Source organism: Cygnus atratus, chromosome 1, assembly GCF_013377495.2.
Source record: "Cygnus atratus isolate AKBS03 ecotype Queensland, Australia chromosome 1, CAtr_DNAZoo_HiC_assembly, whole genome shotgun sequence".
Lineage (NCBI taxonomy): Eukaryota > Metazoa > Chordata > Aves > Anseriformes > Anatidae > Cygnus > Cygnus atratus.
Genome location: NC_066362.1, coordinates 73,249,189 through 73,271,871, shown reverse-complemented (window position 1 = coordinate 73,271,871; position 22,683 = coordinate 73,249,189). Strand labels below are relative to the sequence as shown.

The 22,683-nt window shown below is 40.8% G+C and overlaps 1 protein-coding gene across 3 annotated transcripts in view; it reads right to left on the bottom strand.

Annotated features, from left to right (window-relative positions):
- The window catches only part of PHF21B (PHD finger protein 21B), a 171,575-nt gene extending 149,930 nt beyond the window's left edge, over positions 1-21,645 (bottom strand). Inside the window, exons 1-3 of one of the 3 annotated variants that reach the window (XM_050713223.1) lie at positions 21,592-21,645; positions 20,915-20,947; positions 20,566-20,631 (exon numbers count right to left, since the gene is read on the bottom strand). In XM_050713223.1, the coding sequence (XP_050569180.1) occupies positions 20,566-20,631; positions 20,915-20,947; positions 21,592-21,645 (153 nt within the window). Of the gene's footprint in view, positions 1-20,565; positions 20,632-20,914; positions 20,948-21,591 lie in introns of those variants that run through there. The other 2 variants (XM_035550983.1, XM_035550984.1) reach the window with 2 other exon arrangements.
- Positions 21,646-22,683: the final 1,038 nt, after the last annotated feature.

Sequence of the window (22,683 nt, the reverse complement as noted above, 5' to 3'; positions counted from 1 at the left end):
ATGGAGGTAAACTCAACCTGCCCTTAAAGAGGAAGCACTAGTCTCTGGATGGGATGGGCAACAATATACAAATATGTACTCTCAACCTTAGCCACACAGCTTTTCCATGCATTTTACAATGCAGTGATTATCAGCCACAGCAACTCAGACATTCTCACATGCTGAAACAATTATGGTAGAGGAGTTTGTTCTATCTGGCTTCTTCTCCTGTCTAAATTCATACCCGTACTAATTAACTTTTAACCAAGAATTTGTGTAGTTCTTTATAATTTTGTAGTTCTTTGCACTTTTAGAAGGCTAGAGAAATATTATATAATTAGTCCATGATCACAATGAACCGCTGAACTGAAAACTCCTTTGCATTAAACTAGCAAAAACCCATAAAATATAGAGTTTCATCTGTGGGAAAGCAAACTTTGGGTCCAGTAAAATGTAGGCAATCCTTTTCTTCCTATATCTGATCAAAAGAAAAATTTCCTCTTTCAAATGTGCCCACATGCATTACTGCCTCTTAGTAGCCTCCCTGTCTGAGCTTTTCAAACACTGAAAAATAACATAAGCATTTATCTGCTGGCTCAGATCATTAAAGTCAAATTAACAGCAGATTGTTCCTTCACATCACACACAGCTCCTCTCCTGTTCTTTTCTTCCTCCCAGGGGAGAAAACAAATACACCTCTGTCTCTATAAAAAGCAGATTATTATTTGCACTGGTCAGGCTACGGTGACTCTAAGAGCTGAGGCTCCACCAGTTCTCCTCCCCCCGGATGACAGCTGGGTCCCCTATGTGGAGAGGTGCAGCATGAGGTGTGGAAGCTTCTTGCCCTCCTCCAGTGAAAACACTGGGAGGCTGTGCAGAGCCCATCAATGTTGCAGAATCCCACAAAAATACCTTTTTAAAATACACTCCTACTTTTCCTAACATTAGGATTGCTTTTAAGATGAAACAAATACTGTACTTTTACACCCTGAGTCCCTAAAGCTAGCAGGCACTGGCACTTCAGTCAAGATGGTAAACTAGTATCTTACTACCCTGTGCTCCTCACACCGTGTTTTCTGGGAGCTGCGGGCAGTGAAGGGGAAGTGAGAGGGATAAGGGTTGTATCAGGGTTGACTGACAGATTCCTGAGAAGATACAAAAAGTTTTATGTCAAAATTATTGAGAGAAGGTGCCATGTCTACCCGTTACCATCAATACCTTTTTTCGTTAGGCTGACCTCACTGCATTTGTTGCACCACAATTACATCATCTTCTTTCTTTTCACTTCCTCCTCCCCTTTTCTGTGCCATTCAAACTCAGAAAAGGATAGGCTGGACTTCACTACTATCCCTTACTGGCAGAAAGAAGAAATAAGAATTAAAATACTGCACATTCCTGCTTTTCTTTATGATAGTGTTTAACACCCTACCGAAGATTATTAATAGCACTTTCACAAGCTCACTCATTCACTTTCAAGCATGCGTCTGTACAAACCATGCCATCTCCTGGTGCTTTCTGGCAGCAAAAAAGAAATACCAGTGTCAGAATTCACACTGTCACCCTCATCTCTGAGTCTGTAGAGAGCCCTCTGTTTACCCTTCTGCTTCTAAGTGCAACACTGCACTTTGGAAAAATGTTTCAGGGCTTCCAGGTACCAAAATCACAGTGAAAAATGAAGTGCCAGCAACATTCTGACTTACTGTGAGAATACCAAGTCTGTCTACAAACTAAGTCAGCAACCTCTGTTTTGGAAAACAAAACAAAACAAAACAAGCAAACAAACAACAAAAAAAACACCCTCTGCACTCAGGTTATTATAAAAGACACTCCTATGACAAATGCTGTAAGACCCAGAAGAGAAAATAATTTTGAAATCAGTTTCTTAATATGACAAAAGCATCTGGGCATCGGGAAATTTATGATAGCTGGAACTGACTTCCCATATGCAGTAAATAGAAACTGGCTAACATTTTGAGTTACCCTTTCATCTCTTAACATTTTTTCTGTGTCCTGCAGAAATATTTCCAAACATTACAGCTTATAAACAAGTGCTATGTGCTTTCTTCCCCTGCAGCCAGCCAAGCCTCCCCAGCACCTTTGCATGTCACAGATTCCCCTTGCTTTTAACAGTGGTTCTTTGCTTTCACTTTCTCTGTTTGAAAGTTGTTCCAGAGCCTTATTTTTCTCATCACTTCTTTGAGGCTAACACAAGTCCCAACCTTTATTTCGACCATAATTGCAGTAAGAGGCCCACTGTACAATTTACCTTTACATACCACGCATCTCACAAAGTTTTAAAGAAACATTTGTTATGCACTGAACATACTAGTATGCCCTCATCTCTTAGCATACACAGTTCTCCATCTAACTGAGAGATGTAGGTAGTCATATGTTTCTATGCAGACTCATTACTGCAGAGGAGGAGTGTCACGACATTGAAAAACATCCTGACAGGATGAAATAATGACTACGTAGCAGGCAAGAATTGTATAAGGTCACCCACCCGCACCCCTACCTGTGGTATCTAAGCACCTGCTGGGAGCACAGAGTGGTCAGCTACATTATGGTACAACCTAGATACCATTCAGTCTGTGTGAAACCTAAACCAATCTATATAGTCCCCTATCTGACAGGAGGAAATGCCACTGGCATTTTGATCTCCTTCCAGGCTGCTTGCACAGCTCCTAGGAGCACTGAAAGTCTGCATCAGTAAAGTTTTGGGAGAAAGAATGCTAAGGTTTTTTTGTTTGTTTGTTTGTTTCTTTGTTTCAGGAATACTGGGCAACTAGCCATCTGCTCCCTTGTTGTATAAAAGCCACTATTATTTGACATTAAAGAAATCTAGGCACTAGTATGCTTTCTTCCACTTACGTTATTTGCTTACTTTCCTACAGCAAGCAAAATGATAAAGGCAAACCAAGCCAAAGAAGTTTTAACTGTGTATATGAATCACATTATTTTTTCTGGGTCTCATGTTCTAGACAATGCTACGAGCATTAGGAAACTGACAAGAAAGGAAATATTCCTTACTAAAAAAGTGAATTGGTGATATTTCTTCAAGAAATATAAGGAGTTCCAAAGTGTTCTGCTAATGTTATATCCAGGTAAGGTAACAAAATTCACATTTGCTAACTCCAATTAACATAGGTAAATCGCTTGCAGACAGCAGCCCTAAATACTATTATACCGTGGAAGAGAGTTTCTCCTTGAGGAACAGTGTTCCTTGCCAGAGTAAGGTATAGGCTTCATGTCTGAAATTAAAGAAATGAAAGTTTTAAGTAGGATTTCAGAATTCCATTAGACCTGAAATGGTCCAGAGCTCAGAAATGTAAAACACTTGTAGCCCTCAAAATAGCGTGGGAAAAGATAACAGGAGTTGATTCTTCATTCCATTTCCCTCTAGCATGAAGAATACAGAGGAATAGAGTTGATACATTCATGCTCACAAGGATGTCAGCTGTTTTCTTCTCTCCTCTCCATTCATGCCCTGTGATATCATTATCAGTAAAGACAGAAAAGCTGGAGTTGAGTGATGCTGTGTTGAGTGAGGAACCCATCAGCAAGGAATACATACTGAGGAAATCCACATTAATTATCATTTCCAAATCAAGAACTCACTTTGGAAGCAGATCACCCAGTGCTCAACCCTTCTTGTGCTTCAGTTTGCATTATAAAGCTATCTTGGAGCAGACCAAGTGGATTACTTTTGGATTAAAATAATTGAAAAGTACTCTTCCAGAGCACACTTAATGTGTAACAGACATTCACTCCCTGGGCCCAGACCAGAGCTAGCCTAACCCCAAGTATGTGTACAGTGCAGACAACAGGTCCCCAGCACCAACTGTTCTGCTTTCCAGATCTTCCATCGCACTGCTCTGCTTGCTACTGTGGACATAGCTACCCTCCTCCTACAAACCCCAAGAAGCTAAACAAAAGGATCGTATTGCAAGAGTGTAGCTCATGTTTCAACATAAAAATCACTCAAGAGTGAAGGAGCAAGAAAGGCAGGAGGCCAGTTGGGAGCCAATACAACTACCAGAGACTAGCAGAAATTCAGTTTTCACTATACGATTACTCGCACTACTCAGAGAGCATTCTGAATATCCCCAGTAGAAACAGATTGTCTTAGTCATGCCAGCATCAGATAGCATCAGATGGGAATATCTCTCAAGACAACACTGATATATATTCTTATCTGCCCAATGAAAGCCCAGGATAACTTTGTTTTAGTTTAGGTAGGTAAACCTACAGAAAACAAGAGTTTTGCTAGATCAGCTTTTTATTATCTCTTGGTACACAGGTAAGGTAAGAAAACTGACTCATCCAGTCTGGGAATTAAGAATAAGTATAAATAAAATGACTTATCTTTAAATTACCACTCTGAACAGAGACATCATAACTGTAACTAGAGGGTTAATCAAACATTTTAACATGGACATCCAAATACAGAAAGGCTAATAATGACACTACAGTAAAGAAAATTACAGAATCACAGAATCACAGAATCGTCTAGGTTGGAAGAGACCTCCAAGATCACCTAGTCCAACCTCTGACCTAACACTAACAAGTCCTCCACTACACCATATCACTAAGCTCTACATCTAAACGTCTCTTAAAGACCTCCAGGGATGGTGACTCAACCACTTCCCTGGGCAGCCCATTCCAATGCCTAACAACCCTTTCAGTAAAGAAGTTCTTCCTCATATCCAACCTAAACCTCCCCTGGCACAACTTTAGCCCATTCCCCCTTGTCCTGTCACCAGGCACATGGGAGAATAGACCAACGCCTTCCTCGCTACAGCCTCCTTTAAGGTACATATAGAGAGTGATAAGGTCGCCCCTGAGCCTCCTCTTCTCCAGGCTGAACAACCCCAGCTCCCTCAGCCGCTCCTCGTAAGACTTGTTCTCCAGACCCCTCACCAGCCTCGTCACCCTCCTCTGGACTCTCTCGAGAACCTCGACGTCCTTCTTGTAGCAAGGGGCCCAAAACTGAACACAGTACTCGAGGTGCGGCCTCACCAGAGCCAAGTACAGGGGAACAATCACTTCCCTAGACCTGCTGGCCACACTGCTTCTTATACAAGCCAGGATGCTGTTGGCCTTCTTGGCCACCTGAGCACACTGCTGGCTCATATTCAGCTGCCTATCAACCAGTACTCCCAGGTCCTTCTCTGCCAGGCAGCTTTCCAACCACTCATCTCCCAGCCTGTAGCTCTGCTTGGGGTTGTTACCTCCCGGGTGCAGGACCTGGCACTTGGCCTTGTTGAACTTCATACAGGTGACCTCAGCCCATCGGTCCAGCCTATCCAGATCGTCCTGCAGAGCCTTCCTACCCTCAAGCAGATCGACACATGCACCTAACTTGGTGTCGTCTGCAAACTTACTGAGGGTGCACTCAATCCCCTCATCCAGATCATCGATAAAGATATCGAAGAGGACTGGCCCTAGTACTGAGCCCTCGGGGACTTCATTAAGCCAATCTCCAGTTATAGCTGGTAATTAAGAGAAGATGAAGTGTATCAGTCTTAAGAAACAAAAACACAAAGCATTTTGGCAATTCCAGCCACTACTGATTTGAGTGAGATTAAAAGTCAACTCTCTACACATTTCCTGGGTATGTATTCAGTAAAATTTTGTTCCATGCAAGAATGGATCAACTTCATGCAAATAGAGTAAAACTGAAATGTGTGCATAGGAATACCAATCCCCATCTTAGCTCCCCACCTAACATCAAACTTGCAGAATAGAATTCCTGCCTCTCATCATTAGCTAATTTGTCATAAAATTTCTTCCAGGAAAAGAGAAAACATGAGAAGACAAAACTCTGCTCTAAGCTATGCCAGCTAGAGGTATGCATACAGTCACAAACTTCACACAATCTCCTCAGCCTCCCCTTCGCTGGGAACTGGGAAAGGAACTGGGAAAGAAATCATCTACTCAAACTTTTACCTGCTGTCCCACTCAATTCTGTGTCCCAGTACCTGGGCCTCCCTGCTTTGTTCACAAAGAATCCATGAGCTTAAACTTTACTGTATTCACTCTGGACATCACCTCTTACTCCTGTTTCTCAAGCTCTTTGGTTGTTTTGATGTCTATGCAGCATGAAAACCTCTCCTGCCAGGTGGAGAGGAATCTTTCTCCTTTAAATAAGAAGGGCACTTACGCCAAAGTCCTTGAGTTTGGCAGAATCTGGGCTTGAAACATAAATGTGTGTCTACTTCTCCCTCTAAGTCATTGTCACTAAAACAAAAGAAAACAAAACATTTTGGATGTCTAAACCGGGGATAGTTCTCTCAGAATAAGATAGGATGTGCTTGTAAAGCAACCAAATAATTTTTGTATAAGACTGTTTCATTGCACATTCAGCATATCCAACCAAATTGCCACAGAAATCCAGTACTTCTTTAATGCTAATTTCAAGCCTTTCTAAGCTGCTAATAGTGTAATGATTTTGGACGAATTGTTTCTAACTAATGAACTTTTTAACTATGTATTTACATGATAGTTTGCAACAGCCCAGAAGCTAGCTGATGAATACACAAGCGCCTGATGATTGCAAGGTCTCTTTTAAACAATAGTGAATTGTTAAGTAAATAAGTAGCAATATATAGTTTTTTATTATTTGGAATTTCTTCTGGAAGAACAACATTATTAAAGCTATTTTTTACAGGAATAATAAAAGTAGAACCAAAATCTGAAGGTTTAGCCACAGTCTTTACACAGTCATTTGAGAAACTCTAAGTAGCAAATTAACAGTGACTTTGGTGGGAACTAGCTTAAAGAAGGAGTAAGAACCTCCGGGATTAAGTTATGCTTTGTATCAGTGGTTGGTCAATTTACGAGTTGTTTGTTTAATAAAGTTGTTTTTTTAATAAAGAGTAGTTTGGGTGTGGTGGGGGAAGTTATGTCCACATGGTTCAGATGCTCAGGAAGTATCAAGAGTTATGGCTCAACTGAATGCAACAAAACTACAAGATCTTAATCCAGCTGATGAAACAGTGATAACTTTTCTACTTCTTTTTCTTTTTTAAAAATAATAATAATGGTGAAGCAAAATGGGAGCCTATCACAAATGGTAATTATGGACAAAGCATTTGCTCACTGCTTTGTGCTCAGTTAACACTAGTAAAATTAAAAGATGTCATACAGTAGAAAAATCTTTAGGAAATATATTAGCGGATTTCAGTCCAGCTTTCAGGACATTGGACTATCTTACAAAATCCACCATTATCATCTGACAGAACTCAGTTTAATAGGTGTCCACTTCCAAGAATAACAAGGGACTGAAATGAAAAACAAAACAAAACAAAACAAACAAAAAAACCCCTCAACTTTAAGAAAATAACTATACATGCTATATTCTACAAAACTACAAACTTTTTTATATGATATGAGATCTACAACTGCAGATGTAGTGGATTATCTCAGACAGCCCGAGACAGAAAAATTCAAACTTGCTTGTTCTGTATTTGTAACATACTTGGCAAAGACACTCAAAGATGAGCTTGGGGAAAGTTTATTCTGTCACTGGCTAAACTTCAGTGACAGTTGCCTTCAATTTATCACCCGCTGTTTGCATTACCTTATTGTCTGGGAGTCCTGGAAAATCAAGGGAAACCATCTGATGTGATCTTTTTGGACTTCAATAAAGCTTTTGACAGTTTCCCATAGGATCCTACTGGATAAAATGTCCAGCATACAGCTAAACAAAAACATCATACAATGGGTGACCAATTGGCTGACAGGCAGGGCTCAAAGGGTTGTGGTAAATGGGGCCACATCTGGCTGGCAGGTGGTCACTAGTGGGGTCCCTCAAGGCTCCATGTTAGGGCCAGTCCTCTTCAATGTTTTTATAAATGATTTGGATGTAGGACTAGAAGGTGTTTTGAGCAAATTTGCCAACAACACCAAAGTTGGAGGAGTTGTGGTCTCGGATGAGGGTGGAAAGGCCTTGCAGAGAGATCTGGACAGATTGGAGAGCTGGGCGATCACCAACCGCGTGAAGTTTAACAAAAGCAAGTGCCGGGTCCTGCACCTGGGACAGGGCAACCCTGGCTATACGTACAGACTGGGCGACGAGACACTGGAGAGCAGCCCCGCAGAGAGGGATCTGGGGGTTGTGGTTGACAGCAAGTTGAATATGAGCCAGCAGTGTGCCCTGGCAGCCAGGAGGGCCAACCGTATCCTGGGGTGCATCAAGCACGGCATCACTAGTTGGTCGAGGGAAGGGATTGTCCCGCTCTACTCTGCGCTGGTGCGGCCTCACCTCGAGCACTGTGTGCAGTTCTGGGCACCACAGTACAAAAAGGACATTAAACTGTTGGAGAGTGTCCAGAGGAGGGCTATGATGATGGTGAAAGGCCTAGACGGGAAGATGTATGAGGAGCGGCTGAGGTCACTAGGCCTGTTCAGCGTGGAAAAGAGGAGGCTGAGGGGAGACCTCATCGTGGTCTACAGCTTCCTCACGAGGGGGAGTGGAGGGGCAGGCGCCAATCTATTCTATTTAGTGACCAGTGATGGGACCCATGGGAATGGTGTCAAGCTGTGACAGGCGAGGTTTAGACTAGACATCAGGAAGAGGCTCTTCACTGGGAGGGTTGTCACACACTGGAACAGGCTCCCCAGGGAAGTAGTCACAGCACCAAGCCTGTTGGAGTTTAAGAAGTGTTTGGACTGTGAACTTAGTCACATGGTCTGAATTTTTGGGTAGACCTGTGTGGTACCAGGCGTTGGACTCAATGATCCTTATGGGTCCCTTCCAACTCAGGATATTCTATGATTCTGTTCTATGATTCTATGAAAAGAATCTCATTAAGCCAAACACTGAATATACACAGGACAAAGAGAGAACCAGATCCAAAGAGCTTACAGTTCAGCACCTTTAGAAGAAAGACTTTAGTTAAGTAAATGCAATGGGAAGAAAGGAGAAAATAACTAACTACAGCTAATTTTCTTTTTCAACCAAGAGGCCTGAAATCCTGAGCTTAAACCCAAATTTATTCTCTTTAATAAAAATGATATACCTAAAGGTACCAGAAATATGAGTTCACTCTGAAGGCCTCATAAGCTCTCTGACATAAAGCTCCTGAATGCTAAGAAAATCGGAATTGCAGCCAAGAACAGTGACTGACATTCAAACTTTATTCTTAAATCAGGTCTTCGGACTTTCTTCCACCTACCTAAGGCATGCATTAAATCTAAGTGTTGGCCTAGATTTCAGCCTGAGTTCCATCAGTTTTATGAATTTACACTCAAGTCTCAACATCACCACATAGGAGTTGCTGATGACTTCCTTCTTTAATCATCACTGCTAGTCCTCTGTGTATGTATGTTGGCACATACATGTGGGGGAGAGAAAGGATGAATCTCCAGTGTCGAAAAATCAGCTGAATGCTGCACTCCCACACTGAGTTTGGCATACTAAAATCACAGGCTTTTTACAACCCTCAGTTATATTATTCATGCAGAATGCACTCAGCTTTCTATTGTTCCTGATCTCATTGTTTATAAATGAGTTGTTGCTTCATCTGGGGATGGAAGTTCCTTTAAGTTTCTTTTAGTAAAAGTACTTCTGTAACGAGGTGCAATGCTATCACTCAGAGGGTTAAAGAAGTCTCTGGAAATGTTAGTGTTTCTGGAAAACAGTATTTTCTTTCTTTATTGATACAAAAATGAACAACTCAAGCTGGATGTTTTGTTTTGGCCAATCAAGACACAGGTTCCTAATTGTTTCCTAAATGTTTCAGAAAGTAATTAAATGCTTCATTTTGTTCCTTGTTACTGCAGTATTTGCAGAAGAACTTTCTAAATGTGTTAAGTCCCTTGCTTTTCTACCTCACTTAAACATTCCCAGCACTAACACACACACCCAAAAAAAAAAACAACCCTGGGACAAGGACTTCAAATGTTGTGTGTGCTGTAAATACTATTTCTCCTGACAGGACATGAAATATGCCAGAAACTGCTACTCCCTTCTGTTATGGCCAATACAGCTACAGAAATGCATATAACACCCTTGTCTAGCAATATTGCAAATTTCATGATTTTCTTGTTCAACAGTTCATGTTGTCATCATTAATCCTGGTGATTGTGCAAGATTCTGATGCATTCCCCAGCTTAGAATTTTTTCAATCCAATTTAAGTTAATAAACAGTGGGCTGAACTGCAAAAGAAAAAAGTAAGTTAATCACATGGCAACATAAATGCTTTTGGTTTCAGAGGACATCCTACTGGTTTAGGTCTAATATCACAGTGTTTTAAAGGTAGTTAGGACTGTCTTTTATTTCTCCTTTTACAGTACACTTTGTTTTTAAGTTTGGAGGACTTCTTTTATGCATCTTGATAAGGCTGAACTATTGTAATTCTGAAGGTACAGGCAAACTATCACCTGACATACTGAAAACAGAAAACTAGAGTCAAATCCATCAATATTCTGGAGAGAAAAGAAACTTCTGTTTTGAAATAAGGATTTAAGAAATTTAATGGTTTGTCAGTTAATGCAAATACATTTAACTACTATTAAGCATAGAAACAATTCCAACTCTTTCAAAAACCTTCGCGCGTCTATTTGCAAATACCAAAGGACTTCATGAAATGGATGTCTCCTGACTTTTTAATATCAACCCCCAACATGTTACTTGTTAAAAGAAGTTTATAATGAAACCTTCCCCAAGAGCAGTATCTTTAAGGCAACAAGCTTACCACTCTTCTGTGGGTTCACCTAATGCTCTGGACTGCCCTTCTCTTCCCTCACCTTTTCTCACCTGCTTTTCTCCCTGTGACCAGTTTCTAATTTTTACCACACCAGAGCGAACTGTGGGTAACTCCAGTGAACTCCAGGGAAATATATTTCTGGATTTACATTTGCCTAGCCGGCAGAAAATGCAAATTGAGTTGAATGCTATTTAGTTTGCTCATAAGAAGTATTTTTCCCTTTAATTTATGAAGAAAAAAAAAGTCTAGGTTCTAATGCTCATATATATCTTCAGTAGTATCTCATTCCTCAACAGACCCGATTGAAAAGAGCTACCCACAGTGTTTTTCAGTCAAAACATGCAAGTAGAACTCAGTCTGCAATTAGTAATGTGAGGGAAAAAAGAAAGAAAAAAAAAAAAGGTATTTTTTTCAACAAAGAAACTCTCAACTCTTTCAGGTCATCTGAAAGAGAGACTGTAGTGCACTTTTTTAATTGGTTTTAAAACAAGTTATTTTTTTCATATATTTGCATTTTAAGTGCCAAGTTTTGTCTAAGAAGGAAGAAAAATAAAAAAGCTTGCAAATGTTCTTGTCACTGCCATATTCCAATTAGCTTTCAAGGAGGAAAAGGTGACAGATTAAAACAGCTCCATGTAACAGTGAAGAGTAAATAACCTACAAATCTGGAAACTTGTTTGTGTGTGCAACGAGGACTAGCACTGGACAGAACACTTACTAGCAAAAAAGTACATTGAAAGAAGCTTGGTTTGATTTTAATTGAAATCCATGCCTATTCAGAACAGTCATATCTGAATTTCTAAGAGCAAGCAAAATCACTATGCATTTACTACACTAAATGCCTTTTTCATCAACTAACAAAACAGAACAGATACAAATGAACCAACCAAGGATTTTGAGTGAGCTATCAGTGCTAGAAAAACTAGTCTGTGCATTCCAGTTGAGTCACCACAGAGAAGTAGGAAAAAAAAAAAAGGGAAAAAAAAAGGGGTGAAATAAATTACTGTGTGCAACTGTGCAACTACATCTGCAAACTGCTTCTCCCGCACTGGTATGTAATAAAATGTGTTGCTAAGATACAAGCTGCTAAAGAAGTTCATTAAAGGACACTTTAAACAAAGCTGCCAGACTCTTTTCCCTTTAAAGACTGCTTATTTGGTTCTGTCCCTTGTGTTTATAATTAGATCCTCTGTATGAGAGATTGTGCTCCATTCAAGCCCACTCAGCAAAGAATGTTAATAAAATAACGTAAATAAGACACTGGCTAAGGTTGTGTATATTTACGGGCTACAGAGCTGCTGATAGAAATACATCTGGATTCCACTTGTATTTTTAAACAAGAAATAAAGCTTTACAAAGTAGCTACTCTCCAAGCTGGAGAGCAGAAATGTTAGCTTCTGTACCCAGCACTCTAACCTAACTTTTAAAATAGACAGCAAAGAAAACTGGCTTCTTGCCTGAAGTTTGGAGTTTCTGAGATGTCTCTTGTGTAAGCTTTTACGTGCAAGACTTTGTTATCTACACTGAAATACAGGCCAAGATTGTTTATGTCTTTCATCTGGCAATCCTTATCTTTTTCCATCTGTATTTGAGTTCCTAGATATGTGTTAATGATTTGCAGAATCTCCTTCATCTTAATATATTAATGACACAGCTAAGTCTATTTTGCCACAGTTTATATCCAAGAGATATATTCTATCAAAGAGGTCTTTATCCGACCTTATATAAGATAGTTTTAGTGTCCGTAGTAACATTTTCGTGGTAGGTGTATTTTGGCTTTTGCTTTGGGAGAAGAATGGGCAAGGCATACTTTGCATTCACTCACTGTGGTGAAATTATATCTTAAGAAATAATTCCAGCATTTATCTGTTCAGTACTTAATAACATATGAGATGCATAAATCACAGATGAGAGTTAGTATCAGTGATTATATAGGAAATGTCACTTGTCACTTTGTAACCTGCATCTCATATAAAATTCTGTGTTACAGTCCCCAGTATGTATATATTTTTAATTATATTTTCAGGCTCATTTACATGCGCATATTGGCTTTCTGCCTGAATGATATCAAAGAGAAAGACCTTATGCTCACACCCAACCAACACACACACACAAATGAGCACATTCAGACACAGAGACTCTCTAGTCTGTGCATTTCTGAGAATGGAATCTTCTCTCATCTTTTTCATTCTTAGAAAAGCTTCAGTTTGCCAATAAATCTTTAGGCAATCTTAGCTGATTCAAAGCGCTTTAGAAAAATGTAAAATTACAGAAGCTGTGGGTTAATCTCTGCTGTGTGTCAAAAGTATCAATGATTCTCACTTGACTCATGTTAATCAAAATATAATATACATTTTTACTTTCTGTAATCTTATAAGATTTGTCATCAATAGCCGAGTTTGCTCAGAAAGGCTATGCCATTCCTTCTCTCTGGTTAAGAAGTAAGCTATATCACAAAGTACCTACATGATCAAGTTAAATCAACATGGTAAGGTATAGATTTAACTTCTGTTTCAAGACCTATTATACCCTTCTCTTGATGAAATGTAAGCAATCAGACAAATTTCCAGACGAACACACTGTTTTTGCCGCAACCTCAATGCCCAAGCTCTTAGGACTGAATTCCAATTCTGAAAATAAGACTGCCTCACAACACCTCAGATTAACACCACCCATCATATCTACAGATTTCCCAGATACTTATTGTTTTGATTCTCCTGAAGCCACATTTAGGGCCAGTTCTCTGGTTTACTTTCCTTCAGTCAGAGGGGTTGTTTTGTAGTCTAAACTCAGGCATACACTTAACTCCTCCATGGCTTAAAAAAAGAAAACACATCCTCATATTTTTTCCATTGTCACTGTATATTAACCAGAAGGGTCTGCCTGTACTTGTGCAAAAAAGCCCTGTAGTACATATTAGATTTCAATAGACGCTTACTATTGGCAGTTGCAGGTTGTAGCTGGAACTAAGCCGCATCAGCAATTTCATATGACACTCTGGAAATTGCTACTACATAACAATAAGTAGCTGATTCAAAGAGAGAGAGAAAGGGGGAGAGAGAGAGAGCATATTTAAGGAAGTACATTTTGGCTCAAGAAAAATATTTCCAAATAACAAAGTGGCACCACCTTAAGCGAATAATTAAAAAAAAAAAAAAGATAGAAAAAAAAAAGATACACATACATTTATATAGATGCACATAAGGGAAGTGTGGTTAAGTTGACTTAACCACGAGGACTGGATAGACCAAATATAATTCTGTTAGGCTGAAATAACTGACCACTTTAATGGCAGAAAGACAAATTTGCATTTCAATTAGTCCAATTCTTTTTTTGTTTGGTTGTTTTTCTTTGGTCTTATTTTAAACTTGCAGCCCATTTTTGTACTTCCCTTACCTCCAACTACTATGCATGTACAAACTGCCCTCTTTGACATCGTGGTCACACATGCACCATTTACCATGGTCTTATCTTATTGATTTGCAAACTTCTACCCTTTAACTCTATTGATGAGAAATTGTGTTGATGCTTCAGATTTTGTTTTGGGGGGCTGAGGGGAGAGGGAGGTATCATTTTATAATCAAGTAAAAAAAATACTGCATACTTTATCTTTGATCACAAAGAGAAAGGCATAGAGGCAAAACTTAAAAGTAACTCTGTATTAACGTGCCTTTATACACCTTCATGCTTTGAAAATCAAAAATCAAATCAAATCTTGAAAATCAAATCTGGAATGAGATGAAAAGGGATTTTCTCTACTTGAACATACCGGAAGTGTTTAGAGTGATGCAGTATCCTACTGGAAATGAGATTTAAAATCATGATTCAAAAACCCTTCTCTAACACCATGATATGGAAAGGAGACATTTAGAGCCATATTCTACTTTTCTTCTACAAGCAGAATGAGTCAGTGGGCTAGATTCGGAAATGAAGTGATCTGATACAAGCATCTGACATGATAACACAATTCCAAATCAGCTGCACATATGGCACGAACCAGTTGAAAATTTGTCCCATTAAACCAGAGCTCTAGACAAAGACTCCTGTGAAAGCATAGCTTTTAACTGTCCAAGTGTCTACTAGGAAATTAAAGCAAATTCTAACTCCCAGACAGAGTTCCTACACAGAACTAAAGTTTCTTTGAAAGGGTCTGCCTACTAAAGTATTGTGTACATCTGAACAAATACCTGTTTGCTGCAAGTATAAATTAGGTATTTTACACTGTGTAACAGGAAGCAGGTTCTGTCAGTGTAAAACCAGAAGTGAAATAAAAAGGTATTGTTGCCATAATTCCTTTTTTTTTTCTTCTTCTGAATAGACAAAAGCATTGTAATGAAAAAAAATGCTATATCACAGGGATAATCATCATAGCCAGCTCCTCTAATGAGGCATCATGGGATTACTGGAGTTATTATAAAAGTCATCTTATTGAAGAAATTCAAAGTTAATTGAAATCAATTGTACTGTTCTGACAGCAGGTGTTTTAAGTGGCTAAAATATCAAAGTGAACTCTTTAAAATGGTTAGAATGAATGTAACGTTCACTTTTCAACTCTTAGCCTTGCCAAGTGATATACTGTACAACTACAGAACAGCATACAGTCAAAGAAAAATGCTAGAACAAAATAGCATTTCACATGCCAGTCAAGCAGCTACCAAACAAAAGGTGGTTCTAACCCCCTCCAGTACACATTTTCATTACAGATGTGCAATTTCCATGAATCTTAGAAGGACAACCTAATGGAAGGCAGAAAGCCACAAGGATACATATTTCCATTGTGGTTCACCTCTATGAAAATGGTCTTTATTACCCTTTTTCCCAATGTGAACATGGAATCTCAACATAGTATTACTGAAAGTACAAACAGAAGGCTGGGCTTGCCATTATGCAAACTGTATTCCCAAGTTTCTCCTCCAAGGAGCTGAAGGTAAATTCTTTCCTAGTTTTGTCACTTCTTCAACAGATGGCAAAGCAACTAATAAATTGCTGGTTCCAGCAAAAAAGATGAGGAACGGAAGCTTTCTGAATTACAATCCCAAACTAATCTTTACTTTGATCCAGTAAGTTCATTTGATTCTGCAGTCATTCAGGTTTCCCAGCAAAGTCAGTGGGACCTCAACATGCAGAGGAACTGTAAGGTCAAGCCCAGATTTAATACCTGTTGTGTTTATGTTTAAAGACTTGTGATTGAAAAGTTTAATATTTCACCTCGGGGCTCGTCACCCTGCCTCCCTCGACTTCAGCGAGTACTTGGTAAGGCCCTTCGAACCAAATTCTGCTGGGATGAACATAAGTAGATACAATTCATGCCACAGTAAATGGGAGTGCTGCGTGTGCCATGTGACGGAGTTTCACATTAGGTTCAACTTGATTTGGAAATGCCTTTCAGGTTTTATCTCAGTTTTCACTGACGCTTATAACCCCTATTTGATTTCAACAATTTTGAAAGTACCCAACTGTATGAAATACTGAGCTTTTGCAAATGTCAGTAATTTTCCCTTTAATGTGTGTAAATAATGTTGCCATTTCCAGGCACAGCACATCCTGAATTTCAACAAACCAAAAAACCACCTCCTCCTTTTCCCCAAAATAAAGATACGACATTGGTAAAATCAGACATCTTGAGCTAAATCCTTTCCAACAAGTCATACAAGAACTGTATTTGAATTTTAAGAAGTCTAACACTTTCCACAAACAGGCTTTATTGGTGATCACCACAGGCAAAATACAGTCAGCGATTTAATTTCAGATATACTACCCAAAAATACAAACCAGCAATAGCAAAGGTTGGGGGAGTCTGCCTGAAACTAATGTTGATTTTCTGCATAGATAGTAAATTATGGTAAAGAAATAAGGCAGAGCACAAGCGAATGGCATATACATAATGTCTTTCAGGAAGACATATTTTTATTACTGCACTCCAGGACAGGCTGTCTGAATTCAGAGTTCATCAGAGTCGAAAATATAGTAGCCCACACATACTCATTGTTAATTTTTAAGACCTGCCTCGCCACCTAATATTTATGTCAGTAGCAATTAACTTCCGACTGGAGGTGAAAGGTTTCTTTATTTGTTTATCTATTAATTAATAACAGACAACTTTCTAAAATGAAAAGACCCTTAAAGACTCTTTAAGGACATAAAGAAACACATGCAGCAGAGCATCTCTGGTGTGCTTTTAAGACCAATGCTGGCTCTTATGATAGCTCTTTTATTTACATATAAATGCTTGTTGCTTGACAATTTAGATAAAAATGTTACTGCTGCTCTGCATGTGCTGTAGATTGAAGGTGTAAAACCACTGGACCAACTAATGGAGTCTTCACACATCATATCTTGTTAAAGAAGAGGTAACCCACTCTCAAATGCTATTACAATTCATCAAAGCTATAGTATATGAAGGATGGACTCTGAACAAAAGTCTAACTTTTGTCTTTCTGAGTAAGATGCCAAGTTAAGTATTGATTTAGGCTGCACCATTTTGGTAATGAAAATAATGGCTCCATAATACTTATTTGAAAAGACTGAGAAAATAGGAAAACTATATAAACTATATTCCATACTTCTCTAAACCACCAACAAGAAAAAGAAGCATCAATGACTAGCCAGGGATCTTTAATTAGGCCACAACTTAAAAGCCAACTGTGCATACAAATCTCCCTTACACATTTACCTCATATGCCAAAAGTTGAGTTTCTCATTCGATTCTTTCTGGTTTTATTTGTAATTTTAAAGGAAAAGAAATATTGCCACAAATGCTAACAGCTACAATGGAAAACTGAGGAGTGGGGGTACTGAAAGGTAACACTCCCCCCTGCTATATTTCTACCGGATGTGTTATTCATTTTACTGCCTGCTTCAACATCCACACATGCATTTTAATTGAAATGTAATTTCAGTATCTTTTGTATTCAGTGCATGCACAATCAAAGGTATGTTTTATTGAATTATGAATCAGTTGTGCCTAAACAAATTGGGCGTGAGTGTGGGTGGGGGGAAAAACATATGTAAAAAAAAATTCCCTACTTACACAGCCTTCTTAAGGTTACTTCAGTGTTTTGGTGTACCCTCAAAAGTGAGAGCCTGAAACCAGTAAACAGCTGCAGTACTAGTCAAACTATTGTCTCAGTAGCTTTCACTGCACCTCAAGAGACTCTCAAGAGCTTTTAAGCCAGTACCCCACTTTTAAGCCAGTACCCAAGGAGCAACTACTAATTAAACCAGGTCTGCAAAGTTGCATGATGGTTTTGTGATTTGGTCAAAGGCTAAGACCTCCAAACTCATTTCACTTGTGACCCAAGAAAGATTCCAGTTTAGACCTCCAGAGGTGGCAGTCTGGACCAAGAAGACAGCACATCACCAGCTAGACTCTTATTAAAATCCTCCAGACTCTTATTTATAAAGCTAGGCTCTTACAAGCTCTTGTTGCACAAGATGTTGAAATCAGTAAAAGAAATCTAAAAAACTATTATTATTTTTTTGCCTAAACATAATAGGTTTCCTGCTAGGCCAAATCTGGTGTTTACAGAATGTTGGTATTTTATGTTTAATTACTTCATAGTTTATTGATTTATTTATAAGATTATGAGAAAGGCAAGTCATAAATATACAACAATTGTTTACTAGTTAGTTTGGATTATGCATAAATACATTGTGCAAGCTTAGCACAAACCTCTTTCACCGAGCTGAATCAGAACATTCAAACTGTATTTTCAAATGTGTCTCTCTGCTTTATCTAAATTCCAGCATGACACATAATAAATAGGTTCTCATTTACTATCATCATAAAAATTTAAACAGCCTTGAAATAGTTGCTCCAATACAGGGGAAAATGATCAAATGTATGTTCTAAATACCCACTTAGAACAGTAAAACTATTTTCATACTGAAGAAAGAACACATAAAGATGCATTGTTGCAGTAAAGGCTGTTACCTCGTTTAGAAAAAATCTTCTACTCAGTATAGTAGTATTAGAGTCAACAACTTGCTGTTTTACACCACAAAAAAAAAAAAAAAAGACTAACAGCCCTTAGCTATCATGTAGTGTCAGATTTGCTTTTAAGAAGAAAGTATCTGATTTGCTTCTATACAGTGATTAAACATCTTTGTGCTCTGCTGAGTAGAGTATTCTATCCCCTCCCCCCTCCAAAAATGGCATCAAAGCAATCAAAATGGTAATGTTCAGCATGAATGGGGCCCCATCCCCCACCTTCAAACTCTGCAGACTTTTCTCCATGTTAGAAGAAACCAACACCCCTTCCTCACAAAATGGAAGCTTCCACTACCAAATTGAGAGTGCTGGCAAATTCTGATTACAATAAACCGGGAGGAAAAGGGTGGCACATAATCGCCGTCACCTATGGGCACAGACTATATATATGCACGGATCACTTTTCAACTTTAAGCACAACTCCAGGTGAAAAAAAAAAAGAGAGAAGGAAAGGAAAGGAAAGGAAAGGAAAGGAAAGGAAAGGAAAGGAAAGGAAAGGAAAGGAAAGGAAAGGAAAGGAAAGGAAAGGAAAGGAAAGGAAAGGAAAGGAAAGGAAAGGAAAGGAAAGGAAAGGAAAGGAAAGGAAAGGAAAGGAAAGGAAAGGAAAGGAAAGGAAAGGAAAGGAAAGGACAGGGGAGGACAGGGGAGGGAGAAAGGAAGGAAGGAAGGAAGGAAGGAAGCCAGAGGGGGTCCCACGCGTGCCCCCCGCCCTGCCCCGGCCCCGCGGGCGCTGTCCGCGGCCGTGGTGCTGAAGCGGCCGCTGCGTTCCGCAGGAACTACGCTGCCGGGGGCCGGGGGGTGGCGGGGAGGGGAGTGTGAGAGATGAGGAGGTTGTGAAAGATAGGGGGGTTGTGAGAGATGGCGGGAGTCGTGAGAGTAGAGAGAGGGTGAGAGCAAAGAGGGGGTGGAGAGGGAAAGTTCACTCCTGGGGGGGTCTCATGGAAGCAGATCTGTCTCCGGCTTTGTCAGCCGCCCTTCGCGCAGTGGAAGTCCTGCAAGTGGGGATAGGGGCCTTTGGCTGGGGTTTTTGGGGTGGGGGGCGGATAGTTCGGCAGAGAATGAGATCCCCCGCTGCTGTCCGCGGTGCTGAAACGCCCCACGCCGTTCCCCGGCCGCGAGTGGGGGGCGCCCCCTGCACAGCCAGGGGACGGGAAAGTTTGGGGAGGGTCTGGGAGGTGGTAGAGAGAGAGGGAGAGGGAGGGGGGAGAGATTTCTGGGTTGTTTTGTTCCCCTCCTCCGATTTTTTAATTCCCTCTCCCCCTCCTCTGGCAGCTGAAACAGGTTAATCCGTTTTTATTCGTATTTTTGGAAGGGGGGGGGGGAGTGAGAGTGCCTAAGTGAACTCGAATCAAAAGCTAACACGTCAGATCAGACCAAGGGAAGAGAAAGGCAAGTGGGGAGGAAAAGAAATAAAGAAGTAGAAAAGAAATAAAATAAAGTGATCAATAAAAAATAGTTCTGTAACCAAACCCAGAAATGGCTCCAAACTGTGCTCCAGCCTCCCCGTTCCCAACTCTTGCTCTGCACATTACACAGAAGTGCACAAAGTAGCCCAAGATAGGAGAATTTTCCATATTCCTAAAACATGTCGACCAACTCAAAATGGACGCCTCATTTTTTTTATTTTTTTTTTTACGTTTTAACTACTGCTTATTTTTCTACTACAAGTAGTACTAAAATCATTCTTTCCCCCAGCAAGACATCCAAGAATCCGACCTCATTTTGCAAACATGCATTTTCTTACTTTACGCTTAGGAAAACGGATGTTATATTCTCTGCTGTCGGTATTTTTCAGCTAACGCAGACACTTTTCAGATGTTTAGAAAGTGCATTGTAAAAACAAGAAGAAAAACCAAACACGACTGAATCGATATGTTCCTTACTTGTTTCTCATTAAGAGCTGCTATTCTTGATTGCCTTTCATGGATTTGTTTCTTAAGATCCCCGTTCTGCAAAAACGGCAATACGATGCATATTAAAGGCAAAGTGTAAACTAACCCCTGTAATGAATAAACTTGCGATCTAGAAATTGTTCAAAGGCAAAACCGTTCCACCAAAGCCGTACGAAAGCATGCACACACAAAACACCCTCTTTAGTAAGAAAGCTCAGTGCAGACTACAAAATGAGATCTCTTACTGATAAAGTTTCTCATCCTGGTGTCCCAGCACTACTGCGCTTATTACAGCAGGGATAAAATACTGAAGAAGAGAAAAAAAAGGATCTGCATTTACCTGTGGATCTTGCTTCATCTGTGCAACTAGTTTCTATAAAAATAAAAATAAAAATAAAAATCACCCCCCAAAAAGGAGGAATTAGAAAACTGTTTCAAGTTTAATGGATTTTTTTAAATGTATGTATGTGTGAGGACGGGGGAGGGAGGGGGTAAGGAACAAAGAGGCAAGTAAACACTGCGAGTCAGTTTCAAGCAAAGCTCATAAATATTCAAGTCTCGTCCTAATCTCTCCAACACACACGCACACACACACGCACGCACACACACACACTCTCGCACACTCACTCCCACAAGCCCCGACCAACAACTCCGGCTCTCCCCAGCACAGCCCGAGACACACACACACATAAATATAGAAAGAAAGCAAGGAAAGCCAAGACAAAACTCGAGCCAACAATCCGCAAAACTACTTTGGCGAAGTGCTCGCCGTTGCCGCGGGGGGCCGGGGGGGGGGTGTCTCCGGGGCCGTGTCGCTCCCCCCCAGCCTCGCCACCGCCCCCCGGCCCCGCCGCCCCCCCGGCCCCTCGCAGGACCCCGCGGCAGGCGTCAGCCGCTGCTGGGTAGCGTGAGCTGCCACCTCCTCCTCCTCTCCCTCTGGAGAAGCGCCGGGGAGAACGAAAACGATTTTTTTTAAAACTTTATTTCCTTTTTTTTTTTTTTTTTTTTTTTTTTTACCTGGTGACATTGGATTTCCACTTTTAACGCCTCTTGCAAGCTGTGTAGCTCCATTCCTGCAACTTGCCGGGCACTTTTCCTGCCACTTTCAGATCCGAGGGAAGTTTTTTTGTTTGGTTGGTTGGTTGGTTTGGTTGTTTGTTTGGTTTGGATTTGTTGTTGTTGGTTTGGATTGTTTGGCTTGCTTGGTTTTTGCTCCCTTTCCTTTCGCTTTTTTTTTTTTTGTTGTTGGTTTGTTTTTGTAATTTTTTTGCGTTTTTTTTCCTTTCTTTTTGCTTTTTTTTTTTTCCTTTTGGCAACCGGGCAGCCACCCCTCCCTCTAAAAAAAAAAAAAAAAAAAAAGCAAAAAAAAAAAAAAAAACAAAAAAAACGGAAAAAAAAGGATCGGTAATAGCGATGATATATTCAAAAAAAAAAAAAAAGCGCCCCCGAGAGTGGCGGGGACCAACTCCTCGGCCGTACCCAGCAAGTTGGTCGCCTCTTTGCTGGGGACACAGACTCATCACTCACTTTCCGCCAAACTGGGACTGGGGGAGCCCCTCCCCCGCCGCCCCCGCCCGCTTCCCCCCCTTAACCCCCCCTTCCTGAGCCTCCGCCCCGCCCCCCTTGCCCCCCCATTTCCTCCTCCCCCCTCCTTCCCCCGCCAATGGGGCCGGGCGGGGAAGGGGGACGGGAGGGACTATATTTCCTCGCAGCGCGCGCGCGCGCGCGCACGGCCGCGCCTTGATTTTCACTTTGCCGGGGGAAAAAAGTTGTGCGGCGGTTCGCCGGGCGGCGCAACGGTGCCCGGATGGAGACGGGGGGCGGGGGAGCATGGGGCTGCGGGCTCGCGCATGCGCACTGCTCGCGCTGAGTCGGTGGTGGTGGGCGAGGGAACAACAGAGTGCAGCCACAGGGCGGGCGGGGGAGGGCGGAATGCACCCCTTCACACCCTCCCGCCTCATACGTATTCCCCACCAATTCACTTCAGGGGAGCTGCTGTGGGGTAGGGAGGTCTTGACTGTCTCCCTAACACAGTTTGGGGGCATACGCAGCTGCCAGCTGCCTGGGAGGTTGAATTTTCCAAACGCAGCCCTCCCCCCCCCCCAGTCT